The sequence below is a fragment of the Pangasianodon hypophthalmus genome, chromosome 29 (assembly GCF_027358585.1).
Source record: "Pangasianodon hypophthalmus isolate fPanHyp1 chromosome 29, fPanHyp1.pri, whole genome shotgun sequence".
Lineage (NCBI taxonomy): Eukaryota > Metazoa > Chordata > Actinopteri > Siluriformes > Pangasiidae > Pangasianodon > Pangasianodon hypophthalmus.
This window is the reverse complement of record NC_069738.1, coordinates 12,721,740-12,736,788: the sequence shown is the minus strand read 5'-3', so window position 1 is coordinate 12,736,788 and position 15,049 is coordinate 12,721,740. Positions and strand designations below refer to the sequence as shown.

Here is a 15,049-nt window from a genome sequence, read left to right as displayed (position 1 = left end):
CGAAAGAAAAACAGAAAAAGCCAGACTGGAATTTTATTTTGAAGCCACAGTGCTTCTGGGAGAATGTCCTTTGTTTAGATGAGACAAAACTGGAGCATTTTTGGCAAGTCACAACAGCTCCATGTTCACAGACAAAAAATAAAGCTTTCAAAGAAAAGAACACCATACCTACTGTGAAACATGGAGGAGGCTTGGTTATGTTGTGCGTCTACTTTGCTGCATCTGCACGGGGTGCCTTGAATCTGTGCAGGGCACAATGAATTCTCAAGACTATCAAGGCATTCTGGAGCGAAACGTACTGCCCAGTGTCAGAAAGCTCTGTCTCAGTAGCATTTTCATTTGTTTTATCATTTACAATATTCTGTTGAATCAAAAATCAAGAGCAAAGTCTGATTTTTATTAAACGTGGAATAAACAATGATGGATACCAATTACTTTTGTCAGTTTAAAGTTATTTCAGAGAAAATTGTTCTTTTTTCGTGGAAGGGTACCAAAAATTTGTCCATGTCTGTACATATACCACCAGAGAGCCATGGTGGTATATGTAAAGTCTGAGCTTCTTATCTATGACCTGCTTCAATTTGACCTTTGCCATGTTTCTGGGTTACTCTTTGTATTTGCCCTTCTGGTATCTGCATTTTGGATATTGTCTATGACCTTGGACTGTTCTTTGAATTTTGGATTATTGTTTATAATAAACCTCTTGCAAGTGGATCCTATTATGGGTCCTCTCCTGAGTCCTGTTCGTTATGGCTGGCACTTTGCCAACAAAAGTGCATCTAGCAACAGTATGGGATCTTTGGTTGCCATTTGCTTATCAAGATCAACTTCTAGGTACTCACGCACAGCAAGTCCACCAAATTATAACACTATTTCCACTCATTTCAAACCCATCCAAGTCTGTAGATCGGAGTCAGTTCAAATCACACAACCTAACAAATTTGATGGTTCTCCTCGAAAGAAAGGTTTTCTCATGCAATGTTCTATTCTCTATGCAAGCTGACCATCTGTTTACCCAGGGCGATAGATAAAATTAAACTGGTGCTATGATTGCTAATAATATAATAGTGTAATATCATTGCCGGAAGAGCACTCACAAGGGTGACTACCATCTTTCATGAAACTATGCTATAGCACACTTTTGGCAATTTAGAAAAAGAGATTTGTAGGGATGTCATAAAAAATAGATGTATTGATTATCGGTCAGCACGTTATTTTCTCGACACGTCTTTGAGACATTGATGGTGTAAACTTACTTTTAAATTGGTAATTTGCATTTGCTAGCTGTTTTATATTGGAATCTGTTAAAATAGCATTTAGTATTGCCTGGCAGAGTATCTTTGGGAGAGCACAGAGGGGAGATGCTGTATAACAGATCCTGTAGATATAATCGATCTCCATCATTCATCTCCTGTGTTGGTCAACATTAAATTTGTGCCACTTAAAGTTTCTGTGAGGGTTGGCTGCATTTGTGGAAGATAGCCTAGCTATGGAAGATAAAACTATTTGAGAGCTTTGGGGAAAGGGAAAGAGAAATGATGTCTGTACTTATTTTGGATTCTGGGTCAACAGTGCTGGTCAATACCTAGACAACAAAAACAACAACAACAAACAAAACTGGAATGCTAAAAATCCAAAAAAAGAAATGATATACTGTGGAAATACAACAAATTTGATAGAACATTTGAACAAGTATCACATCGAATTTCAGGGATCTCCAGCAAAAGGCAGTGGACAGCTACAGCCTACTATTTTGGAGGCAATGAACAAATGAAAACTCTTAAGCATGTATTTGCCACAGGCTCAAAAGGCAGAGGGCATTGCTCTTACTCCTGACTCCTGGACCTCATGAGCTACTGATGACTATGTAACAGTTACGGCACAGGTAATTGACACATGAAACATCTTAGAGTCAGAAGCCTGTCTGACAGTGGAGCTTCGCACCTTCGGCTTGCTACGGGAGCTAGGCCCAGACATGGATGACATTTTCTCTACAGTAGCTCAACAACAGCATCCCTGATGCAGCCATTCAGTTAACTGCACTAACCACCTACGCTACAACATCCAGTAAAACCCACAGAGAGGTCTTGTGTGTTTACATCAACCCAGAATGGTGCGTGAATGTTGTGTACGTTTCTACACACTGTTCATTGCTGGTCGAATTCATGGTGGTCAAGTGTCGCTCTTACTATCTGCCAAGGGAGTTCATGGTCATTGTTATTGTGGCTGTGTACATTTCCCCCATGGCTAATGCTAAGGATGTGCTACATGAACCATATGGGGCCAACACCAACTTACAAACCATACAAACCAGACGCTTAACAGATCAGAGTTCGGTCAGAGGGTGCGACTTCTGCACTCCAGGATTGCTTTAAGTGCACAGACTGGAGTATCTTCAGAGACGCAGCTACCAACGGTCATCTCACTGATGTAAGTGAATATGCAGAGACAGTGACTGGCTACATTAGCAAGTGCATTGATGATGTTACAGTCACAAAAAGCATCACCACACGTGCCAACCAGAAGCCATGATTTTTTACATCTGAGGTCCCCAAACTGCTGAAAACTCAGGATGCTGCATTTAGAGCAGGAGATGAGGCAGTGATAAGGACGGCAAGAATAAAACTTGTCCTGTGGCATCCAGCTGGCAAAGTGCAACAATGCAAAGATTATCTCCAGGCGCATGTGGCAAGGTATACAGCCCATCATGGACTACAAGATTGACACAGATGCTGACACTGATGCCTTCTTCCCAGATGCACTCAACTCTTTCTATGCATGGTGTGAAGCACTAACCACTGCGCCAATGAGGAAATCCACCCCTACCTTGGACAACCAGGAACTCTGCTTGTCCTCAGTCCAGGTGAGGAATACCCTCTCCAGAGTCACCCTCGCAAACTGAGGGACCCAAATAACGTACCTGGATGAGTACACAAAGACTACTTGGATCAACTGGCTGATGTGCTGACTGACATCTTCAACATCTCCCTGGGCCAAGCAGTCATTCGTCAGTGTTTTAAGGCTACTACCATCATACTGGTGCCAAAGAAGTCTAGCCTCAATGACTACTTCCCCGTAGCACTCACACCAATCATCATGAAGTACTTCGAGCGGCTGGTCATGAGTCACATCAGAACCAGACTCCCCACCACACTGGACCCTCAGTTTGCGTACCGCCCAAACCATTCCACAGAGGATGCAATCTCCACACTCTTCACCTGGCACTAATTCAACTCGACAAGAAGAATACATATGTCAGAATGCTGTTCATAGACTTCAGTGCAGCAATCAACACCATCATCCCTCAGCAGCCGGATAATAAACTGGATCTCCTAGGTTGCAGCACCTCATTCTGTAATTAGATCCTGGACTTCCTCACTGGGAGACCCAAGTCAGTTCAGGTTGGCAGCAAGACCTCCACTACCATCACCCTCAGCACTTTTGCCCCCCAGGGCTGCATGCTCAGTCCACTGCTGTTCACGCTGCTAACCCACGACTGCACTGCCTGATCCTTTTCAAACCACATGGTCACGTTTGCTGAGAACACCACAGTAGTTGGCCTCATCAGTGACAGTGACAAGACATCATACAGAGAGGAGGTGGAATGGCTCATGGGCTGTCTCTGAATGTTGACAAAACAAAAGAGATGACTGCTGACTTCAGGAAGTCCTGTGCTATGAGAGTGATGACCACCAAGTTACTTGGTGTTCACATCACGCAAGACTTCACATGGACAACCAGCACCAGCTCCCTGACCAAGAGAGCACAGCAGCATCTGCAGTTCCTCCAGTGCCTGAAGAAGGCGAACATCTTTCCACCTATCCTCACCATGTTCTACAGAGGAATCATAGGTCATAGGTCCTGACCAGTTGTATCACTGTCTGGTTTAGGATTTGCAACTATGTTTACTGTAATGTCTTATTGTCATGCTAAGTGTTCTTTTTTGTGGTTGGAGTATTTATGCTCTGTTGCCTGTCTTTGTTCGCACTATGACTGTTTCCCATACCCCTTCCCTGCATGCTTCCTATTCCTGTTGCGCTTTATTTATGTCCTCTCAGCACTGTGTATGTCATACATGTATCTTGCACCTTGGGTCCAGGAGAAACATTATTTCATCTCACTGTGTACTGCACAGTGTATATGGCTGTGATGACAATAAAGATGTCCCACTTGCAGAACTTTGCCGTTAAAAAGGGATTGGCAGTCTGACCAGCTAGTAGAGTTCTGGGAAAGAGCAAATGCATTGTTGGACATTTGAAATGTAGTGCCATTGCATCCCAATACCTGCTATCTGCATTGCGCGAAGTGCCAAAGAGGGAAGCTCTGAACCACTAGCTAAAGTGATGGCACCAGATAAGAGTGAATGCAAAGGACCAACTTCTTGACTGTGCAGTTTCTTTGACAACTTTGTTCATGCCAGAGCAGACCAGCTATCACCGCAAGACTTGGTACAAAGTGAACTGTCACTCTACATGGAGGAAAAGCCCATTGCAATGACCAAATCACCACTGTAATGGTGGAGAACATGTATCCATGCATATCCTACTTTGTGCCAAACACCTGTCCCCAGCGAGAGAACGTTCTCAGTGGCAGGCAATGTAGTCAATCAACAGCATTCATGTTTAGAGTGTACAATAAGAGAGTTGAGAGTTAGTGTAATGAGCTGGCAGGATTGTCAGGATTGCTGAACCATGCCTCTACTTGAAAGAGGTGTTTAGTAAGAATAAAGCATCAGAATTAACCCCACATTGACTATTACCCCTGGCTTACCTCTGTGGAGCAGAGCATACCCCCTGCCTATCCCCAACACAAAAGCCATAAAGAAGTATGTAAAGGAGGCTGGGTTACATTTGACCATCAGTCTCACCTGCTCCCACTGAGTTCAATGCCTTTGGCCGTGCATTGATTACAGGAAACGAATACTGCAACTGTGAAATACAGCCACTCGCTTCCTTTTGTGCCTTTATCCCTTGAACAGGTGAGAGCAGCCAAAATCTTTACAAAATTAGCCTTGTGCAGTGCATTTAACCTCATTCATGAAGGTGATGAATAGAAGACTGCTTTTATAATGATGTCCAGACACTATGAATATTTAGTCATGTCCTCTGGCCTTGGAAATGTTCCTTCAGTTTTCCATGCATGTGTGAATGAAGTACTTTGTAAAATCCTGAACCAATTTGTAATTGTGAAGAAGTAGTCTTATGGCATAGGCATGTATGGCTGTGCATACTTTCTGCTTTAATTTGAGGGTATTTTCATCCAAATCATCTGGGACCCATAGACATAGTCTATGTATAGACATAGTCTACATAGTCATAGTCTGGGACCCATAGACATCACCAGATGCTGGGTTTTTCCCTGGTGTTGCACTGCCAGGTCTTTACTGCAGATGTGAGCAGTTTCTGCTTGTTCTTGCAACTGAAATATGTGCTCATTTAGGTTCAGGTCATTTGACTGACTTGGCCATTGCAGAACATTATACTTCTTTGCCTTAAAAGGTCTTGGGTTCAATGTATGCTTTGGGTGCACAGATAATATATTCTTATACCTTTAAAATTCATCCTACTGTTTTTGTCACCAGCCACATCATCAATAAATACACAGGAACCAGTTCCATTGGCAGTCATACATGCCCACATCATAAGATGAGGATGTATGCTTTAGCTCATGAGCAGTCCCTTCCCTTCTCCCATCACTATGGTACATTACAAGTTGATCATTATCTCATCTGTCCATAGGATGGTGTTCCAGAACATGTTTTTGGCCAACTCAAATCTGGTCTTCCTGTTTTTGAGGCTTACCAATGTTTTTCGTCTTGTGACAAACCCTGCATATTTAATTCCGGGCCTTTTGGTGTTCCTGAGTAAGGAAACCCAAAGAGCAACTGTTCTTCTTGTAACTGAGAATGCCAGTGCAGGACATGATAAGACTGTCAGCAGGAACAGTCCTTTAGCAACTACATAGAGAAAGATATAGCAGGCTTGCAGTGCATAAACACCTCATTACAAAGAAGTATACACATTTGAGTTCAGAGGTACAAAACCATAGACAATGGTCTACAGATGTGGAAAAAAGTGATATGGTCCAATGAGTCATCCTTCACCATATTCCTGTCTAGTGGGTTAGTGTTTGTTTCATGTACACTATGAGAACTGTACAGTGAGGGGTCTGATGGCTCTTTTATGCTGGGTGGTCATTTTGATGGCATGGTTTGGGTCTGCTTATCCTCTCAGATGGAAGTCACTGCAAATTAATACAAATTTATTCTGACTGATCACTGCTGTTGTGAGAAAGGTCCTCCCCCCAAAATGTGAAGTCTCCACAGTTCACTTCCATGACACTGAGAAACAGCTATGTATCAGTAATGTTTAAATGAATTTTGAATGTATTTGCTTTTTCATGAAAGGTTACATAGGCAAACTGTCTCATAGAAGCCTGTGCAGGCAATTAGATATTTTGTAAGTCAATATAAGTAAGTTCAATTATCACATCCATAACACTGCAATTACCATGCTGCTCTTTCTATTTCTTTTAATAGGTGCGGCTCCTGTACTGCTCGCATGAAGAGGCAGAGCAGATTTTTAGGGCAGCATGGCTCTCAGGCCAGGCTACTCCTTCACACATGTGGTTTGCTGTGGGCCCAGCCCTTTCCGGACTTGGAGTGGAAGGTCTGCCTAAGGCTTTGTTTACTGTGCGGCCTCAGGGATGGCGAGATGAGCCACGCCGTCGCATTGCTAAAGGCGTGTCTGTTCTGACGCATGGAGCCATGGCACTAAGAAGAGAGTATGGTGGAGCCAGAGGGACAAGCTTTGCCGGGAACTGCATGACTGATGGCAACCAGACTCAGAGGGTGCCTGACAGAATCAGGTAAAATGGCATGAGATGGTTTATGAATGTCCTTTATATGGGTATGAAATATCACAACCCAATATCACAGTTTCAGTCTGTCATGGTAATATGTCTGCTGACAGTATCACATTTAACCCCATAGGATACAGCAATAACAGTATGAGAGTTCAAATATTTATTTGGGAAAGTGGCCAGAATATAAAGCTACAGTCCTAATCCTGCTAGGATGCTCATGTTTGTGTTTTTCTGGCTCTGATTCACAAGACTCAATTAATTTAAATATTTGATCACTAATTGATGATTTTAACCAGAATATCATGTCATTTTCCACATCAAGCAACCCGAGAATTCATAATTATAGTGTAAGGGAAGAGTTGAAAGAATGCGGGAACATACTTTCCTTTTTTCTACCAATTACATGTTAACTGTCTAATATTACTCCACTTAAATACAAAATAAAGTTGGTCTGCCATGATGGGAAGTTAGAATTGGCTTCTGAAGGAATAATGAAATTAATATAAAATCTGTTTAGAAGGAATATATCAATGAAGATGGGAACTTCTACCACATGCAGTATTTATCAAGTTATGAGCAACATGGGAAATTTCAAAACAATTTCAAACGGTCACTATTCCATTAAACATTACAAATGTAGTTCATGATTTATTATTGATGATTTTGTAAAAAAATTATGTTTATTAATTTGGCAGAATGTTCATCCAGACTGACTTGTAAGTGAGGCAGAATTACAGTCCTATCATGAAGCTGCCACCATGCTGAAATGTAGGAAAAACATGTCGATTTTTGGTCTTTTTTTGGATTCTGGCCTTGGAATTGATGGGGGAAGAAACTTCAAACCTTTCTTTAATAAATAATAAAATAATAAATAATAAGAGTGTGTGACAGCAGTGTTTGTAAAACAATGGTTTAAAGTGCCCCTGCGATCAAAATTGTTTTTTCAGAGATTTATTTGTGCCTGTCCATTGGTGTTATGGACACCAGTACGATACTATAGCTGAAATTTTAATTTTATTTTCTGGGAAAATGATGATTCATTTCTATTAATTGCAATCTAGAACCATATATGTCAACAGTAGTAGCTCTACAGCTGCAGTCGTAGCTAGTGAGCAGTAAACAAAAATTTTCTGTATGTTTTTGGCTGTGCATATTCCCGCACACTATTCACTTTTCTAACCATCACTTGGTTGAGAAAAAAATGGTTGAATTTTATTCATTTGGAAGAGGGTGGAATTTCTATGAGATTGCAACTCTGTGACAGGCAATTCTCGGGAAGTGTTTTACCAACTTGGATCTCTTTAATACTGGAATATGTTGTTTCCTCAGGCTGAGGGAAAATGGCTTTATACACTGTTGGGGCTTCTCCATCAGTAAGAGTAAGATAAAGACTCTCGTCAAACTCTTCACTGTTCTCCATATTTAGCTAGCTTACTAAGGTAGTGCCAGGTTTGTTGATGCAGCAGGGATGTAGTGTATCTTAAATGCTACTGGTTATTACATAAGGCAGACAAGGACTTATGAACCCCCTGCCACTCTGAGTTCAGAAGGAAATACATCAACATAGGGAATTAAGTCAAAGCTAAGAAGCCATGGCGTCTTTGTGTCACACCGAAAATTCCACCTACCTTTGATTTGTATTTGACAGCCAATACAGGTGGGAATTGCTGACCTTACCTCTTGTCTGTCATAGTTCTTGTAAATCATATGAAATAAATGCTATCAGTGGATCAACTTGACTTTTAATGGAGGAAGCTTCCATGGAACAACTTCTATCAGTTCTAAACTAAAGAACCATAAATGAATCTTTTTTTAAAAGCCATCCTTTTCAAAGTGTCACCAGAAAATGCTGAACTGATCGAAGGAAGGTTATGGAAAGACTCTTCTATTTCTATCTCTCCTCTTTTTGACATGAAACATACCAGGCCTCATCTGGGTTTGACAAGCTAGGGGCTCAGTTTGTATGCTGATGCAAGTATAATTTGCAGCACCATAAAATGCTGGGGATGCACCTGCCCGTATCCCAAGTGGGAGCCCCGATACCATAACACTCATATGCTGCATATGATGTTGCCAATGGTTATTATAGATTATTATGTCATCTAAATTAGCAGGGCATATACACTTTGGTGACATTTCACCCAGTCCGTGGAAATATAGCCAGCGCTATGAACAGCCAGAATAGAAGAGTGACAAGTTCGTGTAAACAGGGTGATGAAACTCATTTTCCCTTGGGCTTTGGTGATAAGCGAATCTTCCAAAAGCCCACTGACAAATTCAGGATTAAATATAAAAGTGAGCTGTGCCTCTCTGATCCAGCAGCTCAGTATGAGGCATTGGATAGGCATCAGATTTTGCAACTAAGTTTGCCTTATGGGAGCCCACACAGAAATGCTCTGCCCTGACTGCCTTGGGCACAAGAACAATGAGTATATTCCAGTCACTGTTTGATTCCTCTATTACTCATATCTCTAGCATTTTCCTCAATTAGTCTTGAACCACTTTTCTTTCCTATGTTGTAATGGATGTATATCCATTACACTATCAGGTGTCACCTAGAAGTGTATGGGTTCCATTTTGAGTCTGGTGCCTCGCAAGGTTTATTTCTTGTGGTTTCTAAAGGAGTTTTTCTTTGCCGCCATCAACTATGACTTGACCAGGGGCGTCACTAGACCCTTTTAATTGGGGCAAGTGCCCAAATAAAATTTTTCTATGCCCCAGTAAAATTTTCCTGATAAATCATTGATGAGGTAGATTACAGTATACAGATACATCTGGAAAATAGGCTTTCCTATTCATTGAACGTTATCATTTACACCATTTGAATTATTAAAACATGAAGGCTGATTGTAATGCCAGCTGAAGCGAAAATATCCTGTGCATCCTCTTCAATCATATGCCTCATTCGCCCTCGCTGTGATCCTCCTCCCTTCACTTTTCCCCGTGGAAACTTCGACTTGCAGTCAGACGATAATTCATAATATGACATTGTAGCTGAGGAGAGGTAACTACCAGGCTAATGCTTATGCTGTGTTAATGTGAATTTGTATTTAGTTGAATGATGACATCCTGTTTTCCAGATCTAATTTACTTGGCACAGATTTGATTGATAACGTTAGCTTGTTAACTGCTAAAAGAATGGTTGCTTATCTCTTCTAATTTGGCATTCTGCTCAAACGATGTGATTTAGTCGTCAGTGGCCTTCCAGGGCCAGAATTGCCCGCCACTGAAACTGAAATTAGCTTCTAAACCAGGGATGGGCAATTCTAAATCGCATCGTTTGTGGCTGGTATTTGTGTAAAAAAAACATAATGAATTTGTTTGTGGGGCTCTGATGGAATAGGATTGGAGAGGGCGGTTTTTAAATGTAATGAAAATGTTTATATGTACAGGTTATTTCAAAAGTAACCTCAAAAAAATAGTTTTTTGTTTTTTAAGAAATCATTTCTTTTCTTGTCCTTTTTGAGCAGAGTGTAAACCTGTGTGTGTGTTTATTTCAGGAATTTTAATATAAATTAGGTATGGGCAAGCATCAACTAAAATGTTAACTTGCTTTAATGAAGTTAATGTTGTTAGTAATTGTTTAAAAATTAAAATAGTAACACATAGTTCCAAGGTATAAAAATATGGAGTTTGTCATTGTCATCAACCAGTCATCAACCAAACAGATACCTAAAAAAAGTTTATATAAAAGCACTTTTAGCAAAACTAATGAAATGATCTGCAGCACATACTTACATATGTTACATAATATGATTAAAGAAAATAAATAAATAAATAAATACATACATATATACTTACATACAACTCCCAAAGTCACCAGAATTAAATGCTTTGGTGCTGTTTTCTGCAAAAAAAATTCTTCCCGGTGGGGGGCATGCCCCCAGATCCACCTAGAAATTTTGAAGTACTTTCGTAAAATTCTTGGGGGACCTGTGCCCCAGTAGGGATCAATCTCCAGAAACGCCCCTGGACTTGACTAGAACTATGACCGGATTTCTGTAAAGCTTCTTTATGAAAATGCCTATTGTTAAAGGCAAGTTCAAATAAATCTGAATGGGCTGTGTACAACCATGTTGGAGGGTGTATCTATATAGTGTTCTTATGATGTCAGTGCACCCAGTCAGGGGAGAAAACACATCTGAAAATTCATTTTCCATGTTGGCAACCTCTGGGATAGTGAGAGATCTCCTGAGATTGGTGGGATTTGATGTTTTTGCACACTCTATTCCCATTTCATCTTTTTTCTCCAGAGCAACAGGGACTCCTTGCTCCACTGTTTCAGGAGATTGCGGTGGTAGGTCTGTCATGTGCTTCTCCTGTCATTCAATAATACCACATAGTCACCTCCTCGACCCACTGTGTGACCCTGAAGGATCCTTGCCACTTGATGAGTAATTTTGAGTTAGAAGTGGTGAGTAATGTGAGGACTTTATTTCCCAGTGCAAGTTGTCTCATTGGCCTGGGCCTTAAAAACAATTCTCCTGTGATGAGTAGTCCAGTGTGTTGTTTTGCTCTCAGGTCCAGGATGTACGGAACTTTTTTTTTTTTTTAACTGGGTGTTGAAACGTCCTCCCAGCTTTCTTGAATTATATCCAGGAACTACTCCTTAATAATTTAGATGATATAATGTGAATAAGCAAAACTCTTGTGCTGACTGATCTAATGGCCCAGTGAAATCCATACCTACTGTGTTGAAGGGGATCTGGATAAGGGCACAATGGCACATTTGGTGTGCCTGGCAGATTCAGTAGCTCATACTGAGGGCATGATTCTCACCATCAACCTACATCATTGCAAATGCCTGGCCAATAAAAAGATGTAGTGATGTAGTCATCAGGTGTCTTGTTATAGGATTATAATGAACCATGTGGAAAGCATTTCTCTGCACTTTTTGGGGCCAACAATTGGACCACAGTTTCTTCTGTTTGAATGTCCAGACTAACTCTGTTCAGATTGTTATTATTAATTGGAAAGTAAATTCGTGCAACCCTAACTCAATGAGGGATGTGAGGAGAGTCAGGGAACGCATCTCCCAAATATGAAGTTGAGCAGTTGCTTTCTACTTCTCAGTCACAGAAACACAAAATGTACTATGAAATGTGTCCACTCCCAAGGTCAAGCACACCTCACAACACTCTACTTTTTGGGATCCATGTAGTCTAACCGATAACTGAATAAACCCTTGCCAATCCATTCCCAAAATTACTGGCTAGGAAAGGTGGGGATTAACCCCCTTGAGTACTGACTAGAGCTCTTCATGGCACTTCTGCATTAGGAGAACAGGAGTGGGGCCCAGGCAGGTCTGTTGGAGCTGCAGAGAACTGGAGGACCTGACCCACCTTCTGATAGCATCTACTGGGCAATCCCCTTCCCCTTGGGGCACCATACCTGTGCCAGTATTTCTCTCTTCTTTGCGGGGTAGTCCAACTAGCTCTCAGGCAGCAAACTGCAGGCCTCCAGCTGGGCTACCATGGTATGCCTCGAGGAATATGAAGGTATGCTTTGACATTGTGCTGGGGTGTCAGTGCAAGGAAGCTCATCAACAGGGACCCAGGAAGAGGTGATGAGGCTCCTGAGGAGGGCTAAATCTGCAGGCTGCACTTATGCAGTCTTGGTGTACCTTTAATACTGTTGATTATGCAGATGGAGAAGAGGTGCTGCTGCTCTTGCAGGTGGACCAGTGACAGGATGATGTGGGCCCGAGGACTCTGTTGTCCACATTACATTGTTCTCTGAGTAGCTCCCTGGTTTCAAAGCAGAGCAACAATCTCTGCAGTATGGCACTTAGAGAGCACTGCAGTCCCAGGGTTTTCAAAACAAATCACATTGCAGTTTTCCAGCTCGCTTGCCATTTTCTGGTTGGCTTTGCTCTGCTCACAGCCGCACACACACACACACACACACACACACACGCTCAGCTCACTGCTCAGGGAAAGAGAGAGAAAGAGACAGTATGAGATCACATTAATATACTTGGGACAACGGGTTTCAGGTGTGCTACATCAGTCATTGCACCTTTACCTCGTCCCCAAACTCTTCCGTGTGCAGACCCATGGTAAACCATGCCCCACCCGCTACACTGAAGAGCTGATCTGATTGGATATTTCAGCAGCACATGTATCCCCACACCTCTTGATAATGTATTCATTCAAACCCAATCCCTTTGTACAATTGTCACTGCACCACCTTACAACCTGCACCAATGGTCAGGATTCCAAAGATACAATATGCTAATTGTATGGTTTGTTTTTGCATGTGCACTATGATTTTTTTTAAATCTTCTTGTTCCTTCATCCAGTGCCCTCTGCCCTCCTCTCCTCCTCACTTCTGCATATCTTATCTCTTTCTTTCTACTCCATTTCTCTTTCTGCCTCATCCTTGCTCTTTCTCCCTTTCTCTCTTTTTCTCTTTCTTGGCCTCCTTCGTGGTCTCTCCTCTGATCAGATTTGAATTGTCATTCTTCCCTACATTTTTCTTCTGCTCTCATCTCTGCCCCACAGGCAACTCTAAAAGGGGCACACATTCGTTGTCACTTTGCATACAAATAAGATAATTGGTTACAGTGAGAGAATGCGCTGGGAAATATCACATACTGTCACCAGCCAAGTGCTGCTCCCTCTAGCTGTCTCAGATGTGTCATCATGCATGCAAATGCACTCTGATTTCCCTTACACGAGAAGCATGTTTTACAAACCAGACAGACATATAGGTTTGAAAAAACATTAATACATATGACACTACAACACTGTAACACTGTGGTGGAAGCACGGTAACTGTGGAGGTCAACCAATTTAACTGCTCATGGTCGACCACTGTTCCCTCTCTAATTTTCAGTAACTGAGCCAATTTTGATTAACTTGAATAAATCTGGTAAATAGATAAGCATAAAGGTTGGCCACTCTTGAAATGTTCTTAACGTTTGTTGCGGAACCGTCATGGGGGATTGAAAGACCTGCATCTATCTGCATCCGTTCTTCTTAGCACCAAACTCAGTCTGGTAGCTGTTTCATTCCAAAATGTCAAGAGTTCTTTAAGAAAAATATTGCCAGTAAATATGAAATATTTTTGCAGTCACCCTGTATATAGCCTCCATCTTACATTACAATTCAGGGCCTCTGTACAAGAAACAAACAAACAAACAAACAAACAAACAACAGGAGCAGTGTAGCAATAAACTTCAATAGTTAGGATTCAAACCTGCCCCCCTCCCCCCTTTTTTAGCAGTGATTCTTGTTATACTGCTCCATTAGCCACACATGCAAGCAGGTGCTTTCTCATTCACTCACTACTTCAGTTGCAATCAAAGGCTTGAAAGCCTCAGGGTGCAGAAATAATGGTAGTGTGCAGTTTTGCACACACTGGTAATATAACTTCATTTCAAATTGAAAATGCTGTTTGAAGAACTTTCTGTGTATCCACACATACACTAGAATGGTGCTGAAAGTGCACTGAGCTGTTATTAATATGCACAAATAAGATAACTAACTACTACAACTATTAACAGTATACACAGTAATACTGAAGCAGCACTGAGCCTCTGAGTCTTTTTTCTGTCTCTGTCTCTCATACAACAGTGTGATGGTGATAGAGAAGCTGCTGTCTCCAAATCTCCAAACTAATGTTGCTTTATTAGAAACATTAAACCCCTCTCAGTGTTTCTGATGTATAAACAGTCAGCTTTGCCCTCTGCTGCTCCACCTTTGTGTTTTCTGCCCCCCTGTCATCAATCTCTGCTTTCTGCTATTTCCCACACTGTCACTTTGTCACTTTTGTTTTGTGTTAGCCATGCCCATTTTGCTCAGCGGAGTGTGGTAGGTCTCTACTCATCACATGATACAACAAGACTTACAGGGCTAAGGCCAAACTACATATGCCTTTTTCTTCCTTTCGTATATGGAGAATCCAGCATATCTTTTTCCAAACACTTGTGCAAATACGTAGACACCCACATAATGATCAGAGAGGGACCCTTCCATCCATCCTTTAATTCACAATCAATTGCCATTTGTCTGGACAGCTGCTGTGAACACTTCCATTTCCAGCATCATAGCTTCCTGATTCTTGTTCACTCCTGTTTCTCGAGTATATTCTCCTTTGTCCTCTTTGTAAAGAGTCATAAAAAAGTCATGTTTTGAAGCTGCATTTCTGAGCCTTAAGATCTTGTTTAATGTTGTCAGGTGTT

At 41.5% G+C, this 15,049-nt stretch overlaps 1 protein-coding gene across 3 annotated transcripts in view; it reads left to right on the top strand.

Moving 5' to 3' along the window:
- Positions 1 to 15,049, top strand: part of grin2da (glutamate receptor, ionotropic, N-methyl D-aspartate 2D, a) — a 110,874-nt gene that overhangs the window by 53,989 nt on the left and 41,836 nt on the right. For all 3 annotated transcript variants that reach the window (XM_034301704.2, XM_034301703.2, XM_034301705.2), the window contains exon 5: positions 6,539 to 6,867. In XM_034301704.2, the coding sequence (XP_034157595.1) occupies positions 6,539 to 6,867 (329 nt within the window). The remainder of the gene's footprint in view (positions 1 to 6,538; positions 6,868 to 15,049) is intronic.